This window comes from Sorghum bicolor, chromosome 5, assembly GCF_000003195.3.
Source record: "Sorghum bicolor cultivar BTx623 chromosome 5, Sorghum_bicolor_NCBIv3, whole genome shotgun sequence".
Lineage (NCBI taxonomy): Eukaryota > Viridiplantae > Streptophyta > Magnoliopsida > Poales > Poaceae > Sorghum > Sorghum bicolor.
The window spans coordinates 63705214-63729241 of NC_012874.2; the positions used below are offsets into that span (position 1 = coordinate 63705214).

At 41.6% G+C, this 24028-nt stretch overlaps 2 protein-coding genes across 9 annotated transcripts; both read left to right on the forward strand.

Annotated features, from left to right (window-relative positions):
* Positions 2421–8700, forward strand: LOC8062646 (obtusifoliol 14-alpha demethylase). 5 transcript variants are annotated; one of them, XM_021461013.1, is made up of 4 exons: positions 2421–2646; positions 2722–2841; positions 4848–5382; positions 6312–8700. In XM_021461013.1, exons 3-4 carry the CDS (start codon positions 4909–4911, stop codon positions 7311–7313), a joined length of 1476 nt encoding a protein of 491 aa, XP_021316688.1. In that variant the 5' UTR covers positions 2421–2646; positions 2722–2841; positions 4848–4908; the 3' UTR covers positions 7314–8700. The 5 variants fall into 5 exon arrangements, with proteins under 5 accessions (XP_021316688.1, XP_021316689.1, XP_002449736.2 ...); XM_021461014.1 differs by lacking the exon at positions 2722–2841 and having other exon boundaries at positions 6312–7095; positions 7233–8700; XM_002449691.2 differs by lacking the exon at positions 2722–2841 and having other exon boundaries at positions 6312–7095; positions 7982–8697.
* On the forward strand, positions 11321–15842 carry LOC8062647 (obtusifoliol 14-alpha demethylase). 4 transcript variants are annotated; one of them, XM_021461055.1, is made up of 3 exons: positions 11321–11449; positions 13275–13778; positions 14679–15842. In XM_021461055.1, exons 2-3 carry the CDS (start codon positions 13284–13286, stop codon positions 15690–15692), a joined length of 1509 nt encoding a protein of 502 aa, XP_021316730.1. In that variant the 5' UTR covers positions 11321–11449; positions 13275–13283; the 3' UTR covers positions 15693–15842. The 4 variants fall into 4 exon arrangements, with proteins under 4 accessions (XP_021316730.1, XP_002449737.2, XP_021316731.1 ...); XM_002449692.2 differs by lacking the exon at positions 11321–11449 and adding an exon at positions 12953–13076; XM_021461056.1 differs by lacking the exon at positions 11321–11449 and adding an exon at positions 12988–13067.

Sequence of the window (24028 nt, forward strand, 5' to 3'; positions counted from 1 at the left end):
TGATGAAAGTAAGGTTGTAATCTATGACTCAATGCGGAAACCGCAAGAAGATTACCAAGATATGATAGACATCATCTATATTCGATCCATTGCATAGTAGACTAAGAAGCTTGTATACTTAACGATATCCGACTCTTGTTTCTTATCATTGGTTTAGGGTCTGGGAGGTCTTTGTTGCATATGACTAAATGTATGGCACCACTAAAAATAATACATCTATCAGTAAGTTTATTAACCTTCATTAATATACCTATATATTTATTATATCGATCATATGCCATATATTCTGGTCGTCTTTTTAACGAGATGAATCTCTTCATCCTACAGTGGATTTTGAGATAAGAACCGGGCAATAACTTATGTGGATACTACGTTTGTGAGTATATAATGGTTCAATCAAATAGAATTCCTGAAGAATACCTAGAGTACGTAACAACACATGTCTCTTTTCATTTTCTCTTGAATTACTATATTATTGATAATCTATATATAACTAATATCTTATTTTTTATTCAAATTGAAGACTGAATGGTTGAAGCAAAAACTCATGCAACATGAACAATTCCAAGCAATACAAGAGGCACTAGCAGGATTTCTTCGGAAACAAGTCATAAGTCCAAGCGGCGAGTTCCACTACAATCCGGCCGAGCCGTTGATTCCTAACAATGATGATCATTTGTATGCCCTGTAGATGTTTGGATGATGGAGTTCAAAATATAATAGGTTTAGAGTACTAACTTTGCAGTACAACTTGTGGTAGATTTGGAGAACAACTTCTATATATATATATATATATATATATATATATATATAGCTTTATGTGCATAAAATTATATATATAGGTTCTATAATTCAATTATATATGCATGCAATAAGCTTGTTGTCATATGTTGCTAGTAGATAAATTATATATATTAGCAGCAAAGAATACATATTGAAAAACCTATTGTATAAATAAACAAAACTGAAAAACAGAATTGAAAAGAAAATAAAAAAGAAAAAAACTAGGGCCCCCTTTAGTCCTGGGCGGTATTACCAGCCGGGATAAAGGGTGCTGCTGCGTGGCACCACTGGCAGCACCATTTAATCCCGGCTGGTAATACCGCACGAGACTAAAGGGCGGGGCTTTAGCCCCGGTGCACGGAGCCAGGACTAAAGGGAGGGCCTTTAGTTCCGGAAGTGTAGTCCCGGCTCAAAATCTAGCGCTAAAGCCCCTTTCTGTAGCAGTGATAGAGCGGTACTTCAAATAACACATCCAAATTATATGAACATTTAGTTAAGATTTAAGAATATACTTACTCTAGCATAATACCCTCCATTCACATTTGGCACGTATATATATACTCCCTCCATATAGAATTAGCCACGTTTAAGACATGATTGTGATTATCAAGGAGTGATTAATTAGAGATATTTTCCCCTATCTACCCCTATTAAATAGGACTACAGTTGCATCTCATATGAAAAAGCTTGCTAGCTCAGACGGTTGGTGCCTCCAGTTGAAGCGTTTTTGGGCTGGGTTCGATTCCCAGCGTCCAGTCATCATTTTTGCGGTAGTCTTGGTTTTTTGCGCAGGGTAGCATTAATACGGTGGAAGAAACGAGGAATTCCCTGGAGAACACGCGCATTAAATGCTCCAAGCCAGGGGCAAACTTGTCCCATTTTTACTCTCTAGTGTAGAACGTCTAGTAATTTGAAAATAGGTGTAAGCTCCAAAACATTATATTGATCCTATCAATTAATGCTTTGGTCAGCAACCAACTAATCCCACTTGTTTATACAGCGTGACACATCACATACGTGCTACTATAGTCTATTGGTGGGCCAGATCTTGAATCGGACCCTCCACCTAATTAATTCTAAACCTAGTTAATTTATTAATTAATCACGTATTGATTAGCACAACAAGCTAGACCAGAACATCATCAGCGCATGTATTGTTTGCTGGATAGGTCAATACTTGCCCTCCAATAATAGAGCTAAAACAAACCAATTCTTAATTCTTTAGGCGGGAATGGTTTCTTTCCTCCACCATTTTCCGATACGAGTACAAATGTTTGAATGGAACTTCACATTTATGATATTTTGGCAAGTTTACACTATCTCATCTTGTCATAATCCAACATTAAATCTATCATTTGAGAGTAGGAGCCACTTGTTTTTGTAAAAGTTTTCCCAACATGCTCAGGAGCTAGACTGACAAATCTTGAGATTAGCGAATTCATCACAGATACAAAGATTTGATTAATTCTAGCTGTGCAGGCTGTATGCACAATAAGCTTTTAGATTATTCTTGGTGAAATATATTACTACACTATACACTATTTGCATTCTTTTCCAACAGCATGCTATACTTGACACATATAAATAAATCAGACGAACACTTATTAGTTTGGAATCTACTAACATAAGCTCTGGCATGATCCCCTGGTTGTCCATTCCCACCCTTGGCGTCTTGAGAAGTGATCCGGTATTGTGTGTATTTAAGTGACGGCATTTAGGACCTGACGTTACTGATTACTCGGATCCAAAATCCCACTACTTTATATACGTGACACATGCTATATATAGTTATCTGCACAAGCTCAGTTCAGAGGAGCTTTTGACTTTGCAGGGTAGCTGCTTTCGTTTGTGCTGAATCTGAAGGTACGCATGCCTGTTCTTCCTTTGTTAGATATAAAGGATATTTTTTTAATTAATTCCATCTGTCCTTGAATCCAGAAATAGGGATGGTAAAAATTCAATTCTCTGTTGTTTGGTAGCTAGGACTGAGAATTGACCCATTATATGAGATTTGGTCATCATTAATCTTGAAACCAGCCCACTACCAGACCCCAGCAGGTAGCTCTGATTCCCTCAATTAGAATAGCTGGTGGTTATGCTTCTTTTCTTCTCCATGTTCTGGTGCTAGCTGCCTTCTTTCTCCATTTATTAGGTTGCACTTGCTCGATCATCTCAGATCTGCAGAAACCAAAGAGACATCAGGAGGACTGAAACTTGGAGTTCTAATAACAAATGAAAGAATTTCGATCCAGAGAGAAATGATCTCGATCTGCTTGTGCAGAACACAGAGAAGTAGGGATGCAAGGTGGGGCCGGTTTTTCTGTGAATTCATAAATAGGCTAAATTTTTGTGGGCTACCCGTCTTGCATCCCTAGGGAGAAAGGAGAGGAGCCTTGAACCAAACAAGCGAATTGATTCTAAACTTCTAACTATGCTTGCTCATCACCGTCTATCTGACAACTAAAATCGGAATTATGAACCAATTCCGTTTTAACAAGCGGTTGAATTGGTGGTCAGACAACTCTGTTAACCTGATGCAAGTCTATGAATCAAAACTGCCCCTTAGGCGTCCTCAATGATGTTCAAATCGCTAGCTATTTGATCTCTAGGAAGAATGTTATTGGCTCTCAATGGCAATTTGCAAATAGCTAGCTTAGAAAGTCGCTAGCTATTAGGAAATCGCTAGCTATTGTGGAGAGTATTGTGAGAGAGTTATTTCTAGAAGATCGTGTTAGATTAGCTATTTATGAGTCGCTAGCTATTAGGAAGTCGCTAGCTATTTAATCTTTCTCCTCGATAGCTAATGAGAGTGCTACTTTTTTATTATTTTTATACGTCATCTCGCTAGCTATTTGTAAAGTGCTATTGAGAGCCAATAGAATTCTTTCTAGCTAGCTATTTGATAACCATTGCGGATGACCTTAGATGTATTCAATACCTTGCCTCGCATATCTCATCCTATTCATCACATCTATGGGATGTTTCGTTGCTAGCCACACTTCTGTCTTAGGCAAATTTAACCAAATTGTAAAGTATTCGGTTAGCAACAAACTTAAGCAAGATTCTTTTAGACTCCACATACTATAGAGTAAAAAAGTGTGAGATGATTTCCTTAGTCATAGCAAAGTGTGGCTACAAACTTTCTAGCCACAGTTTTTTTGTCTTACCACACTTGAGACGTGACTAAGTTTAGTTGTGATAAATTGTGGGCGAGAACCTAACATAACCATAGTCCTGTCATATGATTTGTTTGACTCACTTTCTACGAGATCAATAATTGTGCCAGAGCCTTGAATAATGGGCCACGTGGATTTTTGTGACGATAGGATGAGGCCTTGTTTAGTTGCTAAAAAAATATTTAAGATTTTCTATCACATCGAATCTTGCGACACATACATGGAGTATTAAATATAGACAAAAATAAAAATTAATTACATAGTTTACCTGTAATTTGTGAGACGAATCTTTTAAGCCTAGTTAGTCCATGATTAGACAATAATTACTAAATACAAACGAAAGTGCTACAGTACCCAAAATCCAAAAACTTTGCTAACTGAACAAGGCCCTTTATTTTTTGGTGATTAGAAGTTATACCTTCTAGTTCGAAATATAATACTATTTGATTCAGTATGACCTTGAATACCACACTATTTTTTGGTGATGTTATTCATGACATCAAAAGTTAGATCATTACAAAATATTTATAGATATATACAAACCCAATGCAACCACTTAGTATAAGGTTTTTATACACTAATTGTTTGTCAAAGATTACAAGTGAGTCTTGAAATGTGTGTTACCAAGGGAGTAAGTGTGCAATAATTTTATTTCATTATTTTGTTATCTTTTTTAAACTCCTAGTGGTTTTATTGTATCGATAACCTCATGTGCTTGTAAGACACTTGAGTTCCTAATGAAGACCTGAATTTCTTACAATGTAAACAAAACCAAAATATTGTTCACAAGCAGTCTAAAATATGTGTCAATATTGCCTTTGTTTCATGATATAAGACCATTTATATGCAAAAGGTCTAATGTAACTTCCAACTCAACTTCATGTTTAGACAGTGTTTTCGTCAACTCAAAGCTGCTGCACTTCATCACTCTACTAATAACTGTGTCATCATGGATATGGCAAATGGTGTTGTGTGGTTCACCATAGCTGTTGTTTTCATCACTGTGGTTATCAGCAAGGCAACAAAACGAGGAATTATGTTTGATCCAAAATGTAATCGTCCACATCCACCAACAGTGAAGGGTGTTTCTTTTCTTCGAGTTTTACATACACTTCTTTCAAAGGGTCTGCAAGCAATGATCCACGATCAATATACAAAGTTGGGGACTGTGTTCACAATAAGTTTCTTTCAATTCAAGGTAACATTCTTGATTGGACCCGAGGTCTCTGCTCATTTTTACCAAGGCTTGGATTCAGAGATTAGCCATGGTAATATGATTGAATTCACCGTGCCCATGCTTGGCAAAGAGGTTGGCTATGGCGTGGACACTGCCACCCGGAATGAGCAGTCTCGTTTCTCCTATGATGCACTAAAACCATCAAAGTTGAGAAGCCATGCTGGTCCCATGATTCAAGAAGTGGGGGTAAGTAAGAATTCACCATGTCTAAACTTTCATGTCTTATCAAATAAGATACTCCCACCATCCTAAAATAAATCTATGTCTAGAATCATTCTAAGTCAGATTATCTTAAGTTTGACCAACTTTATAAGAAGGGGTGACATCTATAACACCAAATAAGTACATCATGAAAACATATTTCATGAATATTGATAGTATTTTTCTATAAATTTGGTCAAACGAAAAATAATTTAATTGAGGACAACTCTAGAAGTTGACTTAAATTGGGACAGAGGGAATATTATATTATTAACTGAGGAAGCACCTAAGTAAGTATTTCTTCTACTAGAATGTAATCTTTCACATAATCATGAAACCTGGTTTCATTTAACTTTTTAGTCATTTACGAAAAATGCAATGACAATAATTTGTCTGGAATAAAATTTGACTGACTATTCTTTTAGTCAACATGGTGATCCTTCTTATTGGCCAGCACAAATTACCTCTTATTGTTGCCTTTAGCTAGTTTGGTCAAATCATGTCAACCACAAACAAAAGAAGTCATATCAACCACTTAAATCCACATCAGTGCCATATTATGCACATTAGCACAAATTATATTCCTTGGCATAAAAACCATAAAAATCTTAGGTATTGTTTTATCTAAGTATATACTGTATAAGATGACAGATTTTCAGAACTACAGCTGACTGGATAAGATGTTTCTCTTTTGTGGCATTGCAATTTTCAAATAAACATATTGTAACACTTTCAAAATTTATCATTAGTTATTATGAGCATGCACATAGCATACCATGTTTACCTAAAAATGCTAGGTCCCCTATTGGGATCTCAGTATTGTTCACACAATTTTACATGTTTGCCACCCAATTCACACAGGACAGCACACTTAATTGAGAGGTTAAATTATAGCATTATCATTATTTTTGCAGGAATACTTTGCAAAGTGGGGACAGCAAGGCATGGTTGATCTGAAACAAGAGCTTGACAAGTTACTCATGCTAATCTCGGGCCGATGCTTACTGGGGAAGGAGGTCAGGGAAAAGATGTTTGATGAGTTCTTTACTCTGTTCCATGAACTCAGTGACAACGGCATGTGCCTAACCAGTGTATTATTTCCATATGCTCCAACTCCATCAAACCGACGACGTGACAAAGCACGGGCCAAGCTCTCAGAGATGTTGACTGAAATTGTGAGATCGCGCAAGAAATACGATAATGTTGAGAGTGATGTGCTGCAGAACTTGATAGACTCCAAATATGCAGATGGCCGATCTACAACGGAAGCTGAGGTCATTGGACTGATCATCACCTTGCTCTTTTTAGGAAAGCACACAAGCACCATCACTAGTGTATGGACAGGTGCTCACCTTCTTGCTAGTACAAGGAGCTTGGCATCTGTCCTCGAAGAACAAAAGAAAATAGTTAGAAAATATGGGGATGATCTAGACTATAATGCCTTCCTAGAGATGGACACCTTGCACCGTTGCATCAAGGAGACGCTACGAATACATCCTCCAGTACCAATGTTTCGTCGTAAAGTACACAAGAACTTCACTGTGCAGACAAAAGATGGCAATGAGTATGAGATTCATAGAGGCCATACACTAATAAGTCCGGTGCAATTCAATGGCAACTTACCTCACATTTATAAGGACCCGGATGTGTACGACCCAGACAGGTTTGGTCCAGGAAGAGAAGAAGACAGAGTTGGTGGTAAGTTTTCCTACACATCGTTTAGTGCTGGAAGGCATGCTTGCCTAGGCGAGTCTTACGCTTATTTGCAAATTAAGGTGATATGGAGCTATTTGCTAAGAAACTTCGAGCTAAAACTGGAATCTCCTTTTCCTAAGCCTGATTGGACCAAGCTAGTGCCGGAGCCTAAAGGAAGAGTAATGGTGAGTTACAAGAAGCGGGTACTACCTACCATCTAGATGGCAAACTGTTGTCTAGCCATTTATGCAAACCCATAAGGACATAATCATGTATGCTTGTGTGTATAATATGCACATGCATGTATATATCATGTTTATAATAGGCACTAGTGTTGTATGGAGTAATGGTGCCATTAGTCACATATGGGATCGAGCTTAAAACAGAAATTGTATCGTCAGTCTCGTCGTCGCTGTCGTCGAGGATATGCAGTTCTGTTTCTCCGTCAGTCACGCGGCCTCACGCCTCGCCATACACATCCTTCCCGGTTCTGTTTGGCCGTCGCCGTTCACGTACTGTTGGCACTAGTTGCCATCGCCTCGTCGGCCGTCGGCCCATCCTCTATATTTATCGTGGATCCGCTGGCAGTTATAGCAGTAGTTGAGCGTGCCTTTTCTGGATCGGACTCACGGGTGAAGATACATGTTAGTTAATTAGAGGGTGTTAATATAGCCTCTAAAAATTGTAAAAACAATATTTAGGTCGAAAATTTTACCATATATGTACCTCTAGGAAGATGTCTATGTGCGAACACAAGGTCAAGAAGTACCCTTGTATTTTGTTTTATGATGAATGATTGTCAACGTGATCCGAATAGGTTGAGTTGGTGACTAACATTACTATGACGAAAGCTATGTGTACGACATGTCTCTTGGCTTGTGGTGTGCAGGTGTGGAGCTCGGAGGCGGTGGTCGATGGCGAGAAGAAGATCAAGTAGAGATGTGTCGTGCCGATGGATGTGGAGTGGTGAAGGACGGACGTGAGGCTTGGACTGACGGACCAGGAGGCCGGGTGACCGGCCGCAGTGGCTGACATCTGGGACATCGACAAGTACAAGTGTACATGGGAGTGACCATGTTGACTAAGTCAAGATGGCGGACGCGAGTCGAGTGAGGCTTAGGAGAACTTGGCAGGCCGACCGGAAGAGGACGGCGGTGACACGTGTCGAGTGGCGGGAAAGCATATGGAGTACGCTACTCGCGGCGGGTTTCGCAGGTTTGGGCCTCAAAATCCGGGCGGAGGTTCCGAGGAACGGACAGTACGTGGCAGCATCGAGGAGTTAGCGTCGAGGCTAAGCTACCTCATAAAGGGCGCGGTGGCCGTCGGATCTATATTAAGTCGAGTTGGACTAGAATGTCCCTGTAGCTAGCTAATTCGTTCAAAAATATCTAAAGATATTTAGGAAATGTGTAACATGTGTGATAAATAAGGAGGAAGAGTTCTCCATCTCCTTCACCTCTCTCCCCATTTTTTTTCTTCTTCTTTTCTGTAGTTTCACTCCCACCACTAAGTTCTTGAGAGAGGTCAAAAATCTGAATTTTTGTGGTGTATTTGCTGAGATTTGTGAGATGGGAAAAGAGGCCTGAATCATCCTCTTGCCCTCTGGAATACGTGTCATATATCTGTGATTTTGTCTCCACTGTGTTCTTAGTTTGTGTCCTTTTTGTTTTTGACCGTCGACATCATAAATATACAATTTTAATATTCAGATACAGATACAGTATCGAATATTAAACATTTAGACTCGGATACGAACAGATTTGAACCACTCTAAACAAATTCGGTCTCAAATACGATCAAAAATATACCTACTATTTTCATCCCTACCTAGCACCGAGGGACGTCCAGCACCGAGCAGTCCTGGCCCATCCCTTTCGATTGCTGAGCTTTCTGTCTCTCTCTCCGGTTGTGATTCGAGCTGGCCACCGTGCGTGATTTTCTTTTTGATTGATTGAACGAGTGCTAGCAGTCATCTCCAACTTTTCCAGCAACTGTGAGGGCCTGTTTAGATTTGAATTTTTTTGTCTAAAGAGAAAAATTTTTGTGGAATTGGGGTCTGGAAACTAAACGGGGCTAAAAAATTTTGGGCAGCAACTATGTACGCACTCCCATAGAAGCCCACCAATGACAACTGCAACTGCATGCAACCCAAGTTGTGTCATAAAAAAATTTACTAAACTAAACACCTAAAATTTTTCGCATGCGTCTGACCACAAAAATTTTTATCACTTTGGTCAAAAAATTTCAAATCTAAACAGGGCCGTTTAGTTCACCCTAAGGTTTTGTTTACTTCCATCCCAAAAACCAAAATTTTTCAAAATTCACTGTCACATCGAATCTTTAGACGCATGCATGGAGTATTAAGGCCTTGTTTAGTTTCCAAAAAAAATTTACAAAATTTTTCAGATTCCCCGTCACATCAAATCTTTAGACGCATGCATAGAGTATTAAATATAGACAAAAATAAAAACTAATTGCACAGTTTGGTCGGAATTGACGAGACAAATCTTTTAAGCCTAGTTAGTCTATGATTGGACAATGTTTATCAAATACAAACGAAAGTGCTACAGTGTCGATTTCCCAAAAAAAATTAGAACTAAACAAGGCCTAAATATAGTCGAAAGTAAAAACTAATTACACAGTTTGGTCTGGAGTATTAAATATAGACGAAAATAAAAACTAATTACACAGTTTGGTCGAAATATACGAGACGAATCTGTTGAGCCTAGTTAGTCTATGGTTGGACAATAAGTACCACAAACAAACGAAATTACTATAGTGTCATGAAATTTTTCCGAAGAGGAAACACGGCCTAAAAATCAATAATTTTTTAAGATTCTCTGTCACATCGAAGCTTACGGCACATGCATGTAGCATTAAATATAGATAAAATGTAAATCGCGAGACGAATCTTTTAAACCTAGTTACTCCATGATTAGACATTCTTTATTATCAAATAAAGACGAAAGTGCTACAGTTTCATAATCAAAAACTTTTTTTTATCTAAACGAGGCGTGTGTCCTTCGTGGTTTGTTTTTTCCAAATCTGATTTGTCACTTTCAAGCTACAGGAGCCTAATTTATTGCTTGCTCTTTTAGGCCTTGTTTAGGCCTTGTTTAGTTTCAAAAAATTTTGCAAAATCGACACTGTAGCACTTTCGTTTGTATTTGACAAATATTGTCCAATCATGGACTAATTAGACTCAAAAGATTCGTCTTGTCAATTTCGACCAAACTGTGTAATTGGTTTTTATTTTTGTCTATATTTAATACTCCATACATGCATCTAAAGATTCGATGTGACGGGGAATCTGAAAAAATTTTGCAAAATTTTCTAGGAACTAAACAAGGCCTTAGTTGGAGGGGGAAAATGTTATGTAGGATGTTAGAAGGGGTGAACGGATATTAATAAAAAAATAATTACATAGTTCGACTGGAAACTATGAGATGAATTTATTAAACATAATTAATCTATTATTAGCACATGAGTAGCACTTAAGGGCTAATTATGGACTAATTAGGCTTAAAAGATTCCTCTCGTGTTTTACAACTAAACTTTGTAATTAATTTATTTTTTATCTATATTTAATACTTTATGCATGGGTTCAAACATTTGATATGGTGTGTAAAAAAATTTTGGGTTGTAAACTAAACAAGGCCTTAGCTAGTCAATTCCTGTACGAGTGATTATAGTGCTTTCAGTTGATCATCTTCTCAGTCTTGTCCAGTAGCGCCTGCTAGGAGCAATTCGTCCACGCAACACAGGACAGTACAGCTTGTTCATATGTGGCAGTGAAAAGAATCAATCCAACCCAGTGCCTGGTGCTATGTTGCTGTCCGGATTTTTCGGCTGATTTTTCTGGCCTTTTTCTGTCTTTTTTCTCAACCATGATTTTCTATTTCATGCGTAGTTTGATCGTTTGAGCTTCAAATCATGTTTCATCTGTTGCATTGGTTTTCTATCGTTGCGAGTAATCGATCTAGCTACTCTTGTCACCAGTTGGTTGGAGTATTTTAGATTTGACATTTTGCTTGTGCTTAGGAGTGATTTTGTGACCGTGGCCAAATATTTCGAGAGAAAATTTGAGATTTCCATTCACCCACCCCTTTGATCGCCGTTCTTTATTCTTCACTATGCACCCACAGTCTAAGTACATCTCTTTCTAAGTTACTCTAGCTTCACCACTGATCGGACTCGACCAGCGTGTCGTTTCCTTTATAAGGAACGTGTAGCATGCTGTACATATATAGCTCCGATCCCGTCCATGGAAGCCCGCCGTCGCTGATCCTTCCTGTCCATGCGCAGCAGCAGTACTCTTCGTCTCTTCTCATTACGTACGTACGTCAAGTGAGACTAGGTAAGGTACCTCTTGCATTGTAAATACTAAGGCCTTGTTTAGTTCCGAAAAAATTTCAGATTTCGCTACTGTAGCACTTTCGTTTTTATTTGACAAATATTATCCAATCATGAACTAACTAGTATCAAAAGATTCGTCTCGTGATTTACAGACAAACTGTGTAATTAGTTTTTGTTTTCGTCTATATTTAATGCTTCATGCATGTGTCGCAAGATTCGATGTGACGGAGAATCTTGAAAACTTTTTGGATTTCGGAGTAAAGTAAACAAGGCCTAAACTAAAATCCGTTCACTTGTATATATATTTGGCTATAGTTAAAGCATCTCTCTCTCTCTCTTGAACAATCTTGCAGCATAGCAGTACTGTTCCTATTCCTATTACCAGACCGCTTGTTGGTTTGCAAGGTTTTCTATCGATATATAAAGATATATACCTGGAGCATGGACATATTAAACAGTAGTGTAGTGGATAAAGTTTATTTTGCCCTTCTTGTTTTCATTGGGGCAGTAATCACCAAGGTTGCATGGGGAAGAATAACAGCTGACCACCCGGCACCACGGAATGCCCTGCCTCACCCACCTGGGATTAATACTGGCATCACCTCTGATTAGCTATTTGAAAGTCGCTAGCTATTTGATTTATCTCCGCTATTTGAAAGTCGCTAGCTATTTAATTTATCTTCTTAATAGTTAATAGAATTTTTTCTAGACTAACTATTTGGGAAGCATTGGGGATGCTCTAAGGAAGATCATTTAAGGCCTTGTTTACTTCAAAAAAATTTTGCAAAATATGAATAGTAGCACTTTCGTTTGTATTTGATAAATATTGTCCAATTATGGATTAACCAGGCTCAAAAGATTCGTCTCGTTAATTCTGACCAAACTGTGCAATTACTTTTTATTTTTATATATATTTAATACTTCATGCATATATCTAAAGATTCGATGTGACAAGAAATCTGAAAAATTTTGTAAAATTTTTGGAAACTAAGAACCTCACATCCCTGCTGTCTGCTTTCTTGATCTGAGTGGGTCACTCTGAATTTCCGCGTAACCATATATACAGCAGTATTGTTTGTCCATCGCAGTCACACCGTTGTAGTTCAGCGTTGGCAATTAACACTTACTAACTAATATTTTTTTTCACAAATACTAATTTTTTTTAGATAATGGAAAATTCCAGCTTCAGCCTTCTTCTAAGAAGAAGAAGCATCAGTCCAAATTTATTATAGTAGCGCACCCATAATTAAAACTTATTACAGGTTCAGAATTAATGTTTAAGACGATAAATGAAGGACCATCCATGCGATGCGAAGAACTCCATGGCTCTCGATTCTAGTAGCTTGCAAGCGTCACGAATCCGTTCCTTGTCGTCATCCGAGCGCTGCAACAGAGCCCAAAATCGTAATCAGTGTGTCCCCCTAAAAAGAACCTGCAAAAAATTTTTTGGATGACCTTTGTCAAAAACCACATCGTTACTTGTGATCCATAATATCGGCGTGCCATCTTCTGACCAGCGTGTTCTTTATAAAGACGCGTACCAGTAGGCCAGTAGCTCACCGTCGCTGGACGCTACTACGTCCTGATCTCTGATCCGGCTCCTTCCCGTTTTGCTTCACGTACGTCTGGTGAGCTAGGCTACTACTCTTGGATTCCAAATTGGCTGCTGACATCTTTTAATAAAATATTTGTAAACTAAAATCCATGTTTTAATACTCTCTCTCTTGAATACTCTCGCAGCAGTACTCTTCTGTCTCTCTCTCTCTTCTTCTTTTTGAGGAATCAGTACTCTGCTTCCTCTTACCAGGCCGCTTGGTTCTCTGCAGGTTCTCAGTATGTATAACAGCATGGACATGATAAATACTAGTGCAGTGTTATCCTCCATTGCACTTGTTTTCATTGCTGCAGTAATCACCAAGGTTGCATGGGGAAGAATAACAGCTCGTCCAGCATCACGCAATACCACGCCTCATCCCCCTGCGATTAGCGGCAGTTCAATCATTCCGCTTTTACACACACTTCTCACAAAGGGTCTCAGAGCCATGCTTCAGGAGCAATACACAAAGTTTGGAAGTGTGTTCACGATAAGTTTCTTCGGGATGAAAACAACGTTCCTGGTTGGGCCGGAGGTCTCGGCTCATTTTTACCAGGGACCGGAGTCTGAGATCAGTCATGGCAACATCCTTGAGTTTACTGTGCCCATGTTTGGCAAAGATGTCGCCTATGGTGTGGATATCGTCATCCGAACTGAGCAGAATCGCTTCTATGTTGATGCTCTGAAACCGGCTAAGTTGAGGTGCCATGTTGCTCCCATGCTTCAGGAAGTGGAAGTAAGTGACATAACATACAATTCCTCTCACACGCACATTTGATGTCTTGTGAGAAAATTAATTCATTTAACAAAGATATAGTTATATATACATTATCTGAAAAGTATCCAATTTTTAGTAAGAGCAACTAAAAAAGAACAGATAATGAAATAACCGAGAGTTTTGTTGTCAAAACAACCATCAAAATAGGTTCACCGTGATTTCAACTGATTTTGGAGCTTTTTCTCATGTAAGTATATCCGGTTGCGTTTCTTTCCATCATCTGTAAGGAAAAAACATCTAGTGTTATTGGGAAGCAGGAAAGTCAGACTTGCATATATAGTTCCATTATTGTTAAGTGAAAAAGTATGACAAGAATTAATTTGGAGTGTACTCTTGCTGAAACCTTTTTCCTTTTTTTCTGAAACACAAGTTGATTTATGAAAAAGGTTATAATAATTATGTCAACCTTTATTAATACTCCAACCACCTTATATAAGATATCCAAGCATTTAAATTTTTTCCTTAATTATAATTGATTCAAGTTAAAAGTAACACCGAACTCAAATATGGTAATAACGATATACCCATATGTTTATCTATGATTAATGTCTGCCCAAATATGGTAATGACAACATATTAAAGGACAATTACATGTGTCATTTTCTATGCCCCATAATATGTTATAGAATTCCTAGTACACCCTGTAATGCAGGATATAGAGAGTAATCTCTAACTACTTATCGTAATGTAGACTTTCCATTATATGCTGCATGAGCATATTCTTACAGATTATTTAGTGGGCACAGCTAAATATGAAGACCATACCATTATATCATTATATAAGAAAACAAGTTTTTGTTGTTAGGAAGAGTACATGTTTGTTGTGCTGTTTGTGATGACCATGCATTTGGTACACAGAAATACTTTGCGAAATGGGGACAGCAAGGTCTGGTTGATCTAAAGCAAGAGCTGGAGCAGTTATTCATGTTGATTTCAGCCCGTTGTCTACTCGGGAAAGAGGTTCGGGAGAAGATGTTCGACGAGATTCTCTCTGCATTCCATGAACTCACAGAAAATAGCTTGCAGCTGACCAGCTTGCTGTTTCCATATGCCCCAACACCGATGACTCGACGCCGTGACAGGGCGCGTGCTAGGCTCTCAAGCATTTTTGCTGAGATTGTCCGATCGCGTAAGAGCTCCAACCGAGTCGAGGAGGATGTTCTGCAGAACCTGATGGACTCCAAATACAGGGATGGTCGCCCCACGACTGAAGCTGAGGTTACTGGGCTCATAATGGCCATCCTCTTTGCTGGGAAGCACACAAGCACGACCACCAGCACGTGGACTGGAGCTCGCCTTCTAAGTCACACAGAGTGCTTGGAGGCTGCCCTTGAGGAGCAGCAGCAAATCATCAAGAAACATGGGGACAACATAGACTATGATACCCTTCTGGAGATGAGCTTCCTACACTGCTGCATCAAGGAGGCGATGCGGATGCATCCTCCAGCACCAATATTTCTTCGCAAGGTGCACAAGAACTTCACCGTGCAGACCAGAGAAGGCTACGAGTATGAAGTTCCGAGAGGGCATACCATAGCAAGCCCTCTCGTGATAAACCATAACATTCCTCACATTTACAAGGACCCTGATGTGTATAACCCACACCGGTTTAGTCATGGAAGGGAGGAAGATAGAGTTGGTGGCAAGTTCACTTACAACGCGTTTGGTGGTGGAAGACATGCTTGCCCTGGTGAAGCTTATGCTTATATGCAAGTGAAGGTGATATGGAGCCATTTGCTAAGGAACTTTGAGCTCAAGTTGGTGTCATCATTACCCAAGACTGATTGGCTAAAGGTTGCCCCAGAACCTAGAGGGAAAGTGGAGGTGAGTTACAAAAGACGGATGCTACCTAGGAGCATGTTGAAAAACTGATGATTACTTGTGTTTGAACTCTATTATATGTGCTTCTTTGTGTAATAAACATGTTGTATGCCCACACGTGTCATATAATGAGGAAAGAATCGCCAAAGTCTCATACAACTATACAATGAAAATGGAAACGGTGTTCGTGTTTTTGTGTCATATGAAGATTTCACTAAACTCTTACTAGAATTTTTTGAGACCTGGCTGCTTGTTATAATAATTAAGAATGAGACCATTTCTTGGTTTCCAAATACCCCATCTCATAATAAGTTCGTCGTCGCTACCACAAAAAAGGATTTTGGGAGATAGGATTGGTGACTAAGAGAGGTGGGGCACAAATTAGCGCCGTTGGAGTGGGACACCCAAGAGAAAGGCACATCTCTGGTATTGTTCCATTAACAACAACGAACAACTTTCACTAATCTACGACTCATGTCTATGAACAGCTTTCACTGGATACGCATGGCCATCGATCTTGATGAAAGTAAGGTTGTAATCTATGACTCAATGTGGAAACCGCAAGAAGATTTCCAAGATATGATAGACATCATCCATAGGTATATTCGATCCACTGCATAGTAGACTAAGAAGCTTGTATACTTAACGATATCCAACTCTTGTTTCTTATCATTGGTTTAGGGTCTGGGAGGTCTTCATTGCATCTGACTAAATGTATGGCACCACTAAAAATAATACATCTACTAGTAAGTTTATTAACCTTCATCAATATACCTATATATTTATTATATCGATCATATGCCATATATTCTGGCTGTCTTTTTAACGAGATGAATCTCTTTATCCTACAGTGGATTTTGAGATAAGAACTGGGCAACAACTTATATGGATACTACGTTTGTGAGTATATAATGGTTCAATCAAATAGAATTCCTGAAGAATACCTCAGAGTACGTAACAACACATGTCTCTTTTCATTTTCTCTTTACTATATTATTGATAATCTATATATAACTAATATCTTATTTTTTATTCAAATTGAAGACTGAATGGTTGAAGCAAAACCTCATGCAACATGAACAATTCCAAACAATACTAGAGGCACTAGCAGGATTTCTTCGGGAACAAGTCATAAGTCCAAGCGGCGAATTCCACTACAATCTGGCCGAGCCGTTGATTCCTAACAATGATGATCATTTGTATGCCCTGTAGATCTTTGGATGAAGGAGTTCAAAATGTAATAGCTTTAGAGTACTAACTTTGGAGTACCACTTGTGGTAGATTTGGAGAACAACTTCTATATATGTATATAGCTTTATGTGCATAAAATTATATATATATATATATATAGGTTCTATAATTCAATTATATATGCTTTATGTGCATAAAATTACATATGTTGCTAGTATATATATTATATATTAGCAGCAAAGAATACATATTGGAAAACCTATTGTATAAATAAAAAAACTAAAAGAACTGAAAAGAAAAGAAAAAAGAAAAAAACCAGCGCCCCCTTTAGTCTCGGGCGGTATTACCAGCCGGGACTAAAGGGTGCTGTTGCGTGGCACCGCTGGCAGCACCCTTTAATCCCGGCTGGTAATACCGCCCGGGACTAAAGCGTGGGGCTTTAGCCCCGGTGCACGGAGCCGGGACCAAAGGGGGGGGGCTTTAGTCCCGAAAGCGTAGTCTCGGCTCGAAATCCGGGGCTAAAGCTCCTTTCTGTAGCAGTGATGTGGTACACTGGGCATATTAGCTTTTAGAGCCGTACTTCAAATAACATATCCAAATTATATGAACATTTAGTTAAGATTTAAGAATATACTTACTCTAGCATAATACCCTCCATTCACATTTGGCACGTATATATATATATGCATTTCAAGAAGTGCCTTGGTAGTGATAATGGCGTTTGGGTCCTGACATTACTGTTTTGGATTATATTGATCCAATCAATTACCGTGTGATTGGTTGAGGGATGGGTAGGTTGGGTTGGATCCAACTCTCATTTTGGGATGGAGCCAACCCATTCATTGTTTGGTTACAACTATGATTTTGGGGACGGATCAAACCCATCTCTTATTTGGTTGAAGAAATTGGGGAAAACGGGTTGGATGGCAAGATAACAGCGCTAGTGAGGGCACTTTTCATTAAAGACACTGAGTTTTTTAGAAATTAGACGAGGCCGGATCTGTAAAACCTATGAGTCATGACACTTTTGCATAAAGGTCTAGAAAGTGAAACTAAATTGCGATGGTGGTCCTTATCTTCTACCTTCGTTCGGGGCAGAGCAGAGGCGGCCACGCGGGCGAGCTCCGCCGCGCGGACGAGCTCCGCCACGCAGGCGCGAGCCCCCGCCGCGAGCGCGAGCTCCGGCCACGGGCGCGAGCTCCGCCGCGGGCGCGAGCTGTTAAACCGAATCTTGTGCATAGTTGAGTTGTAATTTAGCTCTATGTAATCCTAGGCAGTTAGTTAATTGATGCAATTGTGTAAGAGCTGGACTCGTGCTGCGTTCACGATGAGGTTCAGAGTCGGTACTCGCCACGACGCGTATGAAATTCGTTCCCGTGCTCAAGACGGGCGCGGCGCAGCGCGAGCGTATCGTGGCGGGGGACCCTGGCCATTAGGCCTATAAATAAATAGCATTGTGTTCAGGTCTGGTCGTGCCATAGCGCCTAAAATCAATCTGTGTTCTTCGTGTTCCTGCCTTTGAGCGAGCTAGAACGAAGCTAGGTTAGCCAAGCCGAGATCAATCGCCGTTCGTCGAAGTTCCTGATCGCGATCGGATCAGCGCCAACACGTGGTATCGGAGCCGTTCATGCAATACGACGGTTCGGTAACACCACCGCGTGAACCAGCGAGGAAGAAGCGAGTCGTTCCCTGGAGGAGCTCAGCGCCGGAGAAGATGTCGACATCGCCACCACAACCCTCAGCAAGCGAAGAATGTGGTGACCGCGTCCGCGAGAGTTCGCTCTTGTGGCCAATGATGACTTGGTCAAATTATGCCGAGTGGGCGATGATGCTGTAGTGCAATTTTGAGACACTCGAGATCTGGGACACCATCGAACCAGGTGGTGCTAACGTGAAGAGAGCTCGGGACAGGCAGGCCATGGCAGGTATCATGCGGTCGGTGCCTTCCGAGATGTGGCAGATGTTGGGAGCCAAGAAGAACGTGAAGGAAGCTTGGGAGGCCGTGAAGAGCATGCGGATCGGTGCAGATCGTGTGAAAGAGGCCAATGCCCAACGGTTGTTGAAAGAATTTGAGAATATCAAATTCAAGGATTCGGAGTCAGTAGATGAATTCGCTATGCGAATTGGAGCGCTGGCGGTCGACCTACGTACATCCGGCGAATCAATTGATGATGCCCGGGTGGTCAAGAAGATGCTTCGCGTATTGCCCCAACGCTATGCTCAGATAGCAATCTCAATCGAGACTCTACTCGATCTGAAGACATTGACCATCGAGGAGTTAGTAGGAAGGCTGAAGATGGCTGAAGATCATCTCGGATTGGAGACAGCAGACAAGATGCAGAAGTTACTGCTGACAGAGGAAGATTGGGAGGCTAAGAATCGCTATCGACTTATGTCGAATCCATCATCATCCTTCAATGGTGGAAAGAAGGGGTGGAAACCGAAGGAAGGCGGCGGCACTGGTGGGCGTGGAGATCATGTCACTAAGAAAGATGGCACCGTGAAGTACACTTCGGAGGGAACCCCAAGGCGTAAAGGGCGTTGCAGGAACTGTGGTATATATGGCCACTGGAAGGAAGACTGCAAGAGATCCCAACGCAAAGAACGCAAGGAAGAGGCTAATGTTGCACAGGAAGATCAGGAGAACCCCTCGTTGCTCCTGGCCACGGTTGATGCAGCGCAAATTGACCGATTTCTAGTAGATGTGAAGCAGCAGGAAGTGCACCTGCATGAGAAGAAGGTGTATCCTGAAGATTGTGATGAAGTCAGGAATGTCTGGGTTCTTGATAGCAGACGTGAAGTACTCTCGTCATTGGACGCATCTGTACGTGGAACGGTGCGGTTCGGTGATGGCTCACTGGTGAACATCGAAGGAATAGGTTCAGTTGTGCTTCAGACCAAGAATGAGGGCCATAAGGTGCTGACAGAAGTCTATTACATCCCTAGATTGAAAAGTAATATTGTGAGTCTAGGTCAACTGGAAGAAGGAGGATGCAAGGTGGTACTAGAAGACGGGTGGTGCAAAGTGTTTGATTCCAGTCGATCGTTGCTGGCTCGAGCACCAAGAGTTAAGAACAGACTCTACCTGTTAGAAGTACATGTCACTGCTCCAATTTGTCTGATGACCAAGACTGACGATCAAGCCTAGTTGTGGCATGGCCGATATGGTCATCTCAATTTTCGAGCGCTCCGTGAGCTCGGAGTGAAGGGGATGGTTGAAGGACTCCCGATACTGAATCGTGTGGAGGAAGTCTGTGATGGGTGTGCATTAGGAAAGCATCAGAGACAGTCGTTTCCACAGGTTGCAGGATATCGTGCAAAGAAGCACCTTGATTTGCTCCACATTGATCTATGTGGGCAGATCAGACCCAAGACAGTAGGAGGAAAGCATTACTTCTTGTTAGTTGTGGATGATTACAGCCGCTACATGTGGATAGAACTTCTGGAATCCAAAGATGAAGCTTACAAGTGTTTCAGGAAGATAAAGGCATCAGCTGAGACAGAATCGGGTGTCAAGTTGAGGGCATTCAGAAGTGACCGTGGCGGTGAATTTAATTCACTTGAATTCAAGGAGTACTGCGAAGATCAAGGCATCAAGCACTTCACAACAACCCCGTATACACCACAGCAAAATGGAGTTGTGGAACGTAGAAATCGCACGGTGGTGGAAATGGCAAGATGTCTGTTGAAGAGCAAGGGGCTTCCTGCTGAATTCTAGGGTGAGGCGGTGACTACAGCAGTTTATCTGCTTAACCGTGCTCCTACCAAAAGTTTACAAGGCAAAACACCATATGAGGTGTGGCACAAAAGGAGGCCGAAGGTGCATCACTTGAGAACTTTTGGTTGTCTAGTACATGTCAGAAAGGCCGGACCCGGCATCAGCAAGCTGTCTGACAGATCAACACCGATGGTGTTTGTTGGCTATGAAGCTGGTACGAAAGGTTATAGGGTCTTTGACCCTGTAAGCAGAAAACTCCACATATCTCGTGACGTAATCTTCGAGGAAGGACGGGCATGGGATTGGAAGAAGCAAACTGGAGTTGATTCGGTAGACTCAGGCTTCAGTGTGGAGTACTATTCTGTTGTCGGACATGAAACAGTACCCAATGCAGCAGTGCAGAATCAGGTACCTGAAGCAGCTGTGGGAGATCAATCCGGCGCAGGTGAAGCTAGCTGGAACATCAACACTGATTCACAGCATGGTTCAAATCCATCTACACCACAGCAATCGGCTCCTGCTCAAATTGAATTTGCAACACCACAGTCTGGGGAATCACATGATTCAGAAGGGGTCCCATTGAGATTCAGAACCCTTGAGAACATATTCGACACAACTGAAGAGGTGGGTGATTTCGAGTATAGTGGTGTGTGCTACTTTGCAGCAGAAGAACCAAGTAGTGTAGATGAAGCACTAGGTGAACAGTGTTGGAGGGAAGCAATGTTGTCAGAGATGGAGTCCATTGAAGCAAACAGAACATGGGTTCTGTCAGAGTTACCTACAGGCCATAAAGTAATTGGGCTTAAATGGGTCTTTAAGGTGAAGAAAGATCCACAAGGCAAGATCATTAAGCACAAGGCTCGGCTGGTGGCAAAGGGGTATGCTCAGAGAGAGGGGGTGGATTTCGAGGAAGTCTATGCTCCTGTTGCTAGAATTGAAACAGTGAGACTCATGATAGCATTGGCTGCTCAAAAGGGTTGGCAGATACATCATATGGATGTTAAATCGGCGTTTCTAAATGGTGATCTCGAAGAAGAGGTGTATGTACAGCAACCTCCAGGTTTTATTGCCAAGGGTGGCAGCAGTAAAGTACTCAGGTTGAAGAAGGCCCTGTATGGGCTTCGTCAGGCTCCGAGAGCGTGGAACTCGAGACTGGACAAGGAATTGCTCAAACTCGGTTTTGAGAAAAATCCATTGGAACATGCAGTATACAGGAGATCACACAAAGATGGTTATCTTCTAGTTGGCGTGTATGTAGATGATCTAATCATCACTGGTCCAAGTCTTGCAGACATTGAAGCTTTCAATAAAGAGATGATGAGAAGTTTCAGCATGAGTGATTTAGGACTGCTGAGTTATTATCTTGGGATCCAAGTGACACAGAAGGGAGGTGTGATAACACTTTGTCAGAGTTCTTATACTCAGAAAATTCTGGAGTCGACAGGCATGAAGGGCTGTAATCCTTGTTATGTGCCTATGGAGAACAGATTGAAACTGACAAAGAATGACAAGTCTCCTCCAGTGGATAAAACAAAATACAGAAGTGTCATTGGAAGCTTGAGATACTTGGTAAATACAAGATCTGATATTGCTTATTCGGTGGGGATTGTGAGCAGATACATGGAGGATCCAAGAGCGAGTCATTGGGCAGCAGTGAAGCAGATACTAAGGTATTTGGCAGGAACTGTAAATTATGGCTGTGTGTATATGAAGCTGAACAAGTCTGAAAATAAATTGACTGGCTACAGTGACAGTGATCTAGCTGGTGATATTGATGATAGGAAAAGCACAGGTGGTTCAGTGTTCATGTTAGGGTCAAGCCTGGTGACTTGGTGTTCTCAGAAGCAAAGAGTTGTTGCCTTATCATCATGTGAGGGAGAATATATTGCTAGTGCCAATGCAGCTTGTCAGGGTATATGGCTTAGCAGGCTTCTGGGTGGATTGCTCAGCATACAAACACCGAAGGTGAAGCTCCTAGTGGATAATAAGTCAGCAATTGCGCTGAGTAAAAATCCAGTTCACCATGACAGGAGCAAGCATATCGACACACGCTACCATTTCATCCGTGAGTGTGTTGAGAGAGGAGAAGTGGAGATCGACCATGTTGGTACTGCTGAACAATTAGCAGATATCCTGACTAAAGCTCTGGGACGCGTCAAGTTTGAAGAACTGCGAGGAAAGTTAGGAGTCGTCAAAGTGCAGCAGGATTAGGGGGTGAAATGTTAAACCGAATCTTGTGCATAGTTGAGTTGTAATTTAGCTCTATGTAATCCTAGGCAGTTAGTTAATTGATGCAATTGTGTAAGAGCCGGACTCGTGCTGCGTTCACGATGAGGTTCAGAGTCGGTACTCGCCACGACGCGTATGAAATTCGTTCCCGTGCTCAAGACGGGCGCGGCGCAGCGCGAGCGTATCGTCGCGGGGGGCCCTGGCCATTAGGCCTATAAATAAAGAGCATTGTGTTCAGGTCTGGTCGCGCCATAGCGGCTAAAATCAATCTGTGTTCTTCGTGTTTCTGCCTTTGAGCGAGCTAGAACGAAGCTAGGTTAGCCAAGCCGAGATCAATCGCCGTTCGTCGAAGTTCCTGATCGCGATCGGTCATCAGCGCCAACACAAGCTCCGGCCGCGGGCGCGAGCTGCAGCCACGGGCGAGCCCCCGCCGCGAGCGCGAGCTCCGGCCACGAGCGCGAGCTCCGCCGCGGGCGCAAGCTCCGGCCGCGGGCGAGCCCCCGCCGCGAGCGCGAGCTCTAGCCACGGGCGCGAGCTCCAGCCACGGGCGAGCCGCCGCGGCCGCGGGCGCGAGCTCCGGCCACGGGCGAGCTCTGCCGCGGGCACGAGCCCCCGCCATGGACGAGCTTCGGGCATGGGCGCGACTGACACCGTTCGTGGTCCCTGCGTGGGTCCCACTCAACCCCGCGGGAGCGGCTCCGTCCGCCAAATTTTGGCGGACGAGTCCAACCCGCATCTCACGCGAATATTCTCTCTGGAGCCAACCCAACCCACCTCCAATTGCATCCAATTAGCCGTAGGGACGGGTCCAACCCAACCCAGCTCACTCCAACGCCCAACCAAACACACGGTTAATGCTTTGGTCAGCAACCAACTAATCCCACTTGTTTATATAGCGTGACACATCACATACGTGCTACTATATATAGTCTATTGGTGGGCCAGATCTTGAATCGGACCCTCCACCTAATTAATTCTAAACCTAGTTAATTTATTAATTAATCACGTATTGATTAGCACAACAAGCTAGACCAGAACATCTTCAGCGCACACTACAAGAATCCTGTTAATCCATGACAAAAAATTTCCGTCATGGATCACTAAAAAACCGTCACAATACAATTATCTGTGATGGTTTCAGATATCGTCACGGATTGAGCGTCATTGATTAACCTCTGTGACGATTTTGACCAAACCGTCACAAATTGACAAAATCCGTGACGATCTCAAACCGTCACAGTTGAGCCCA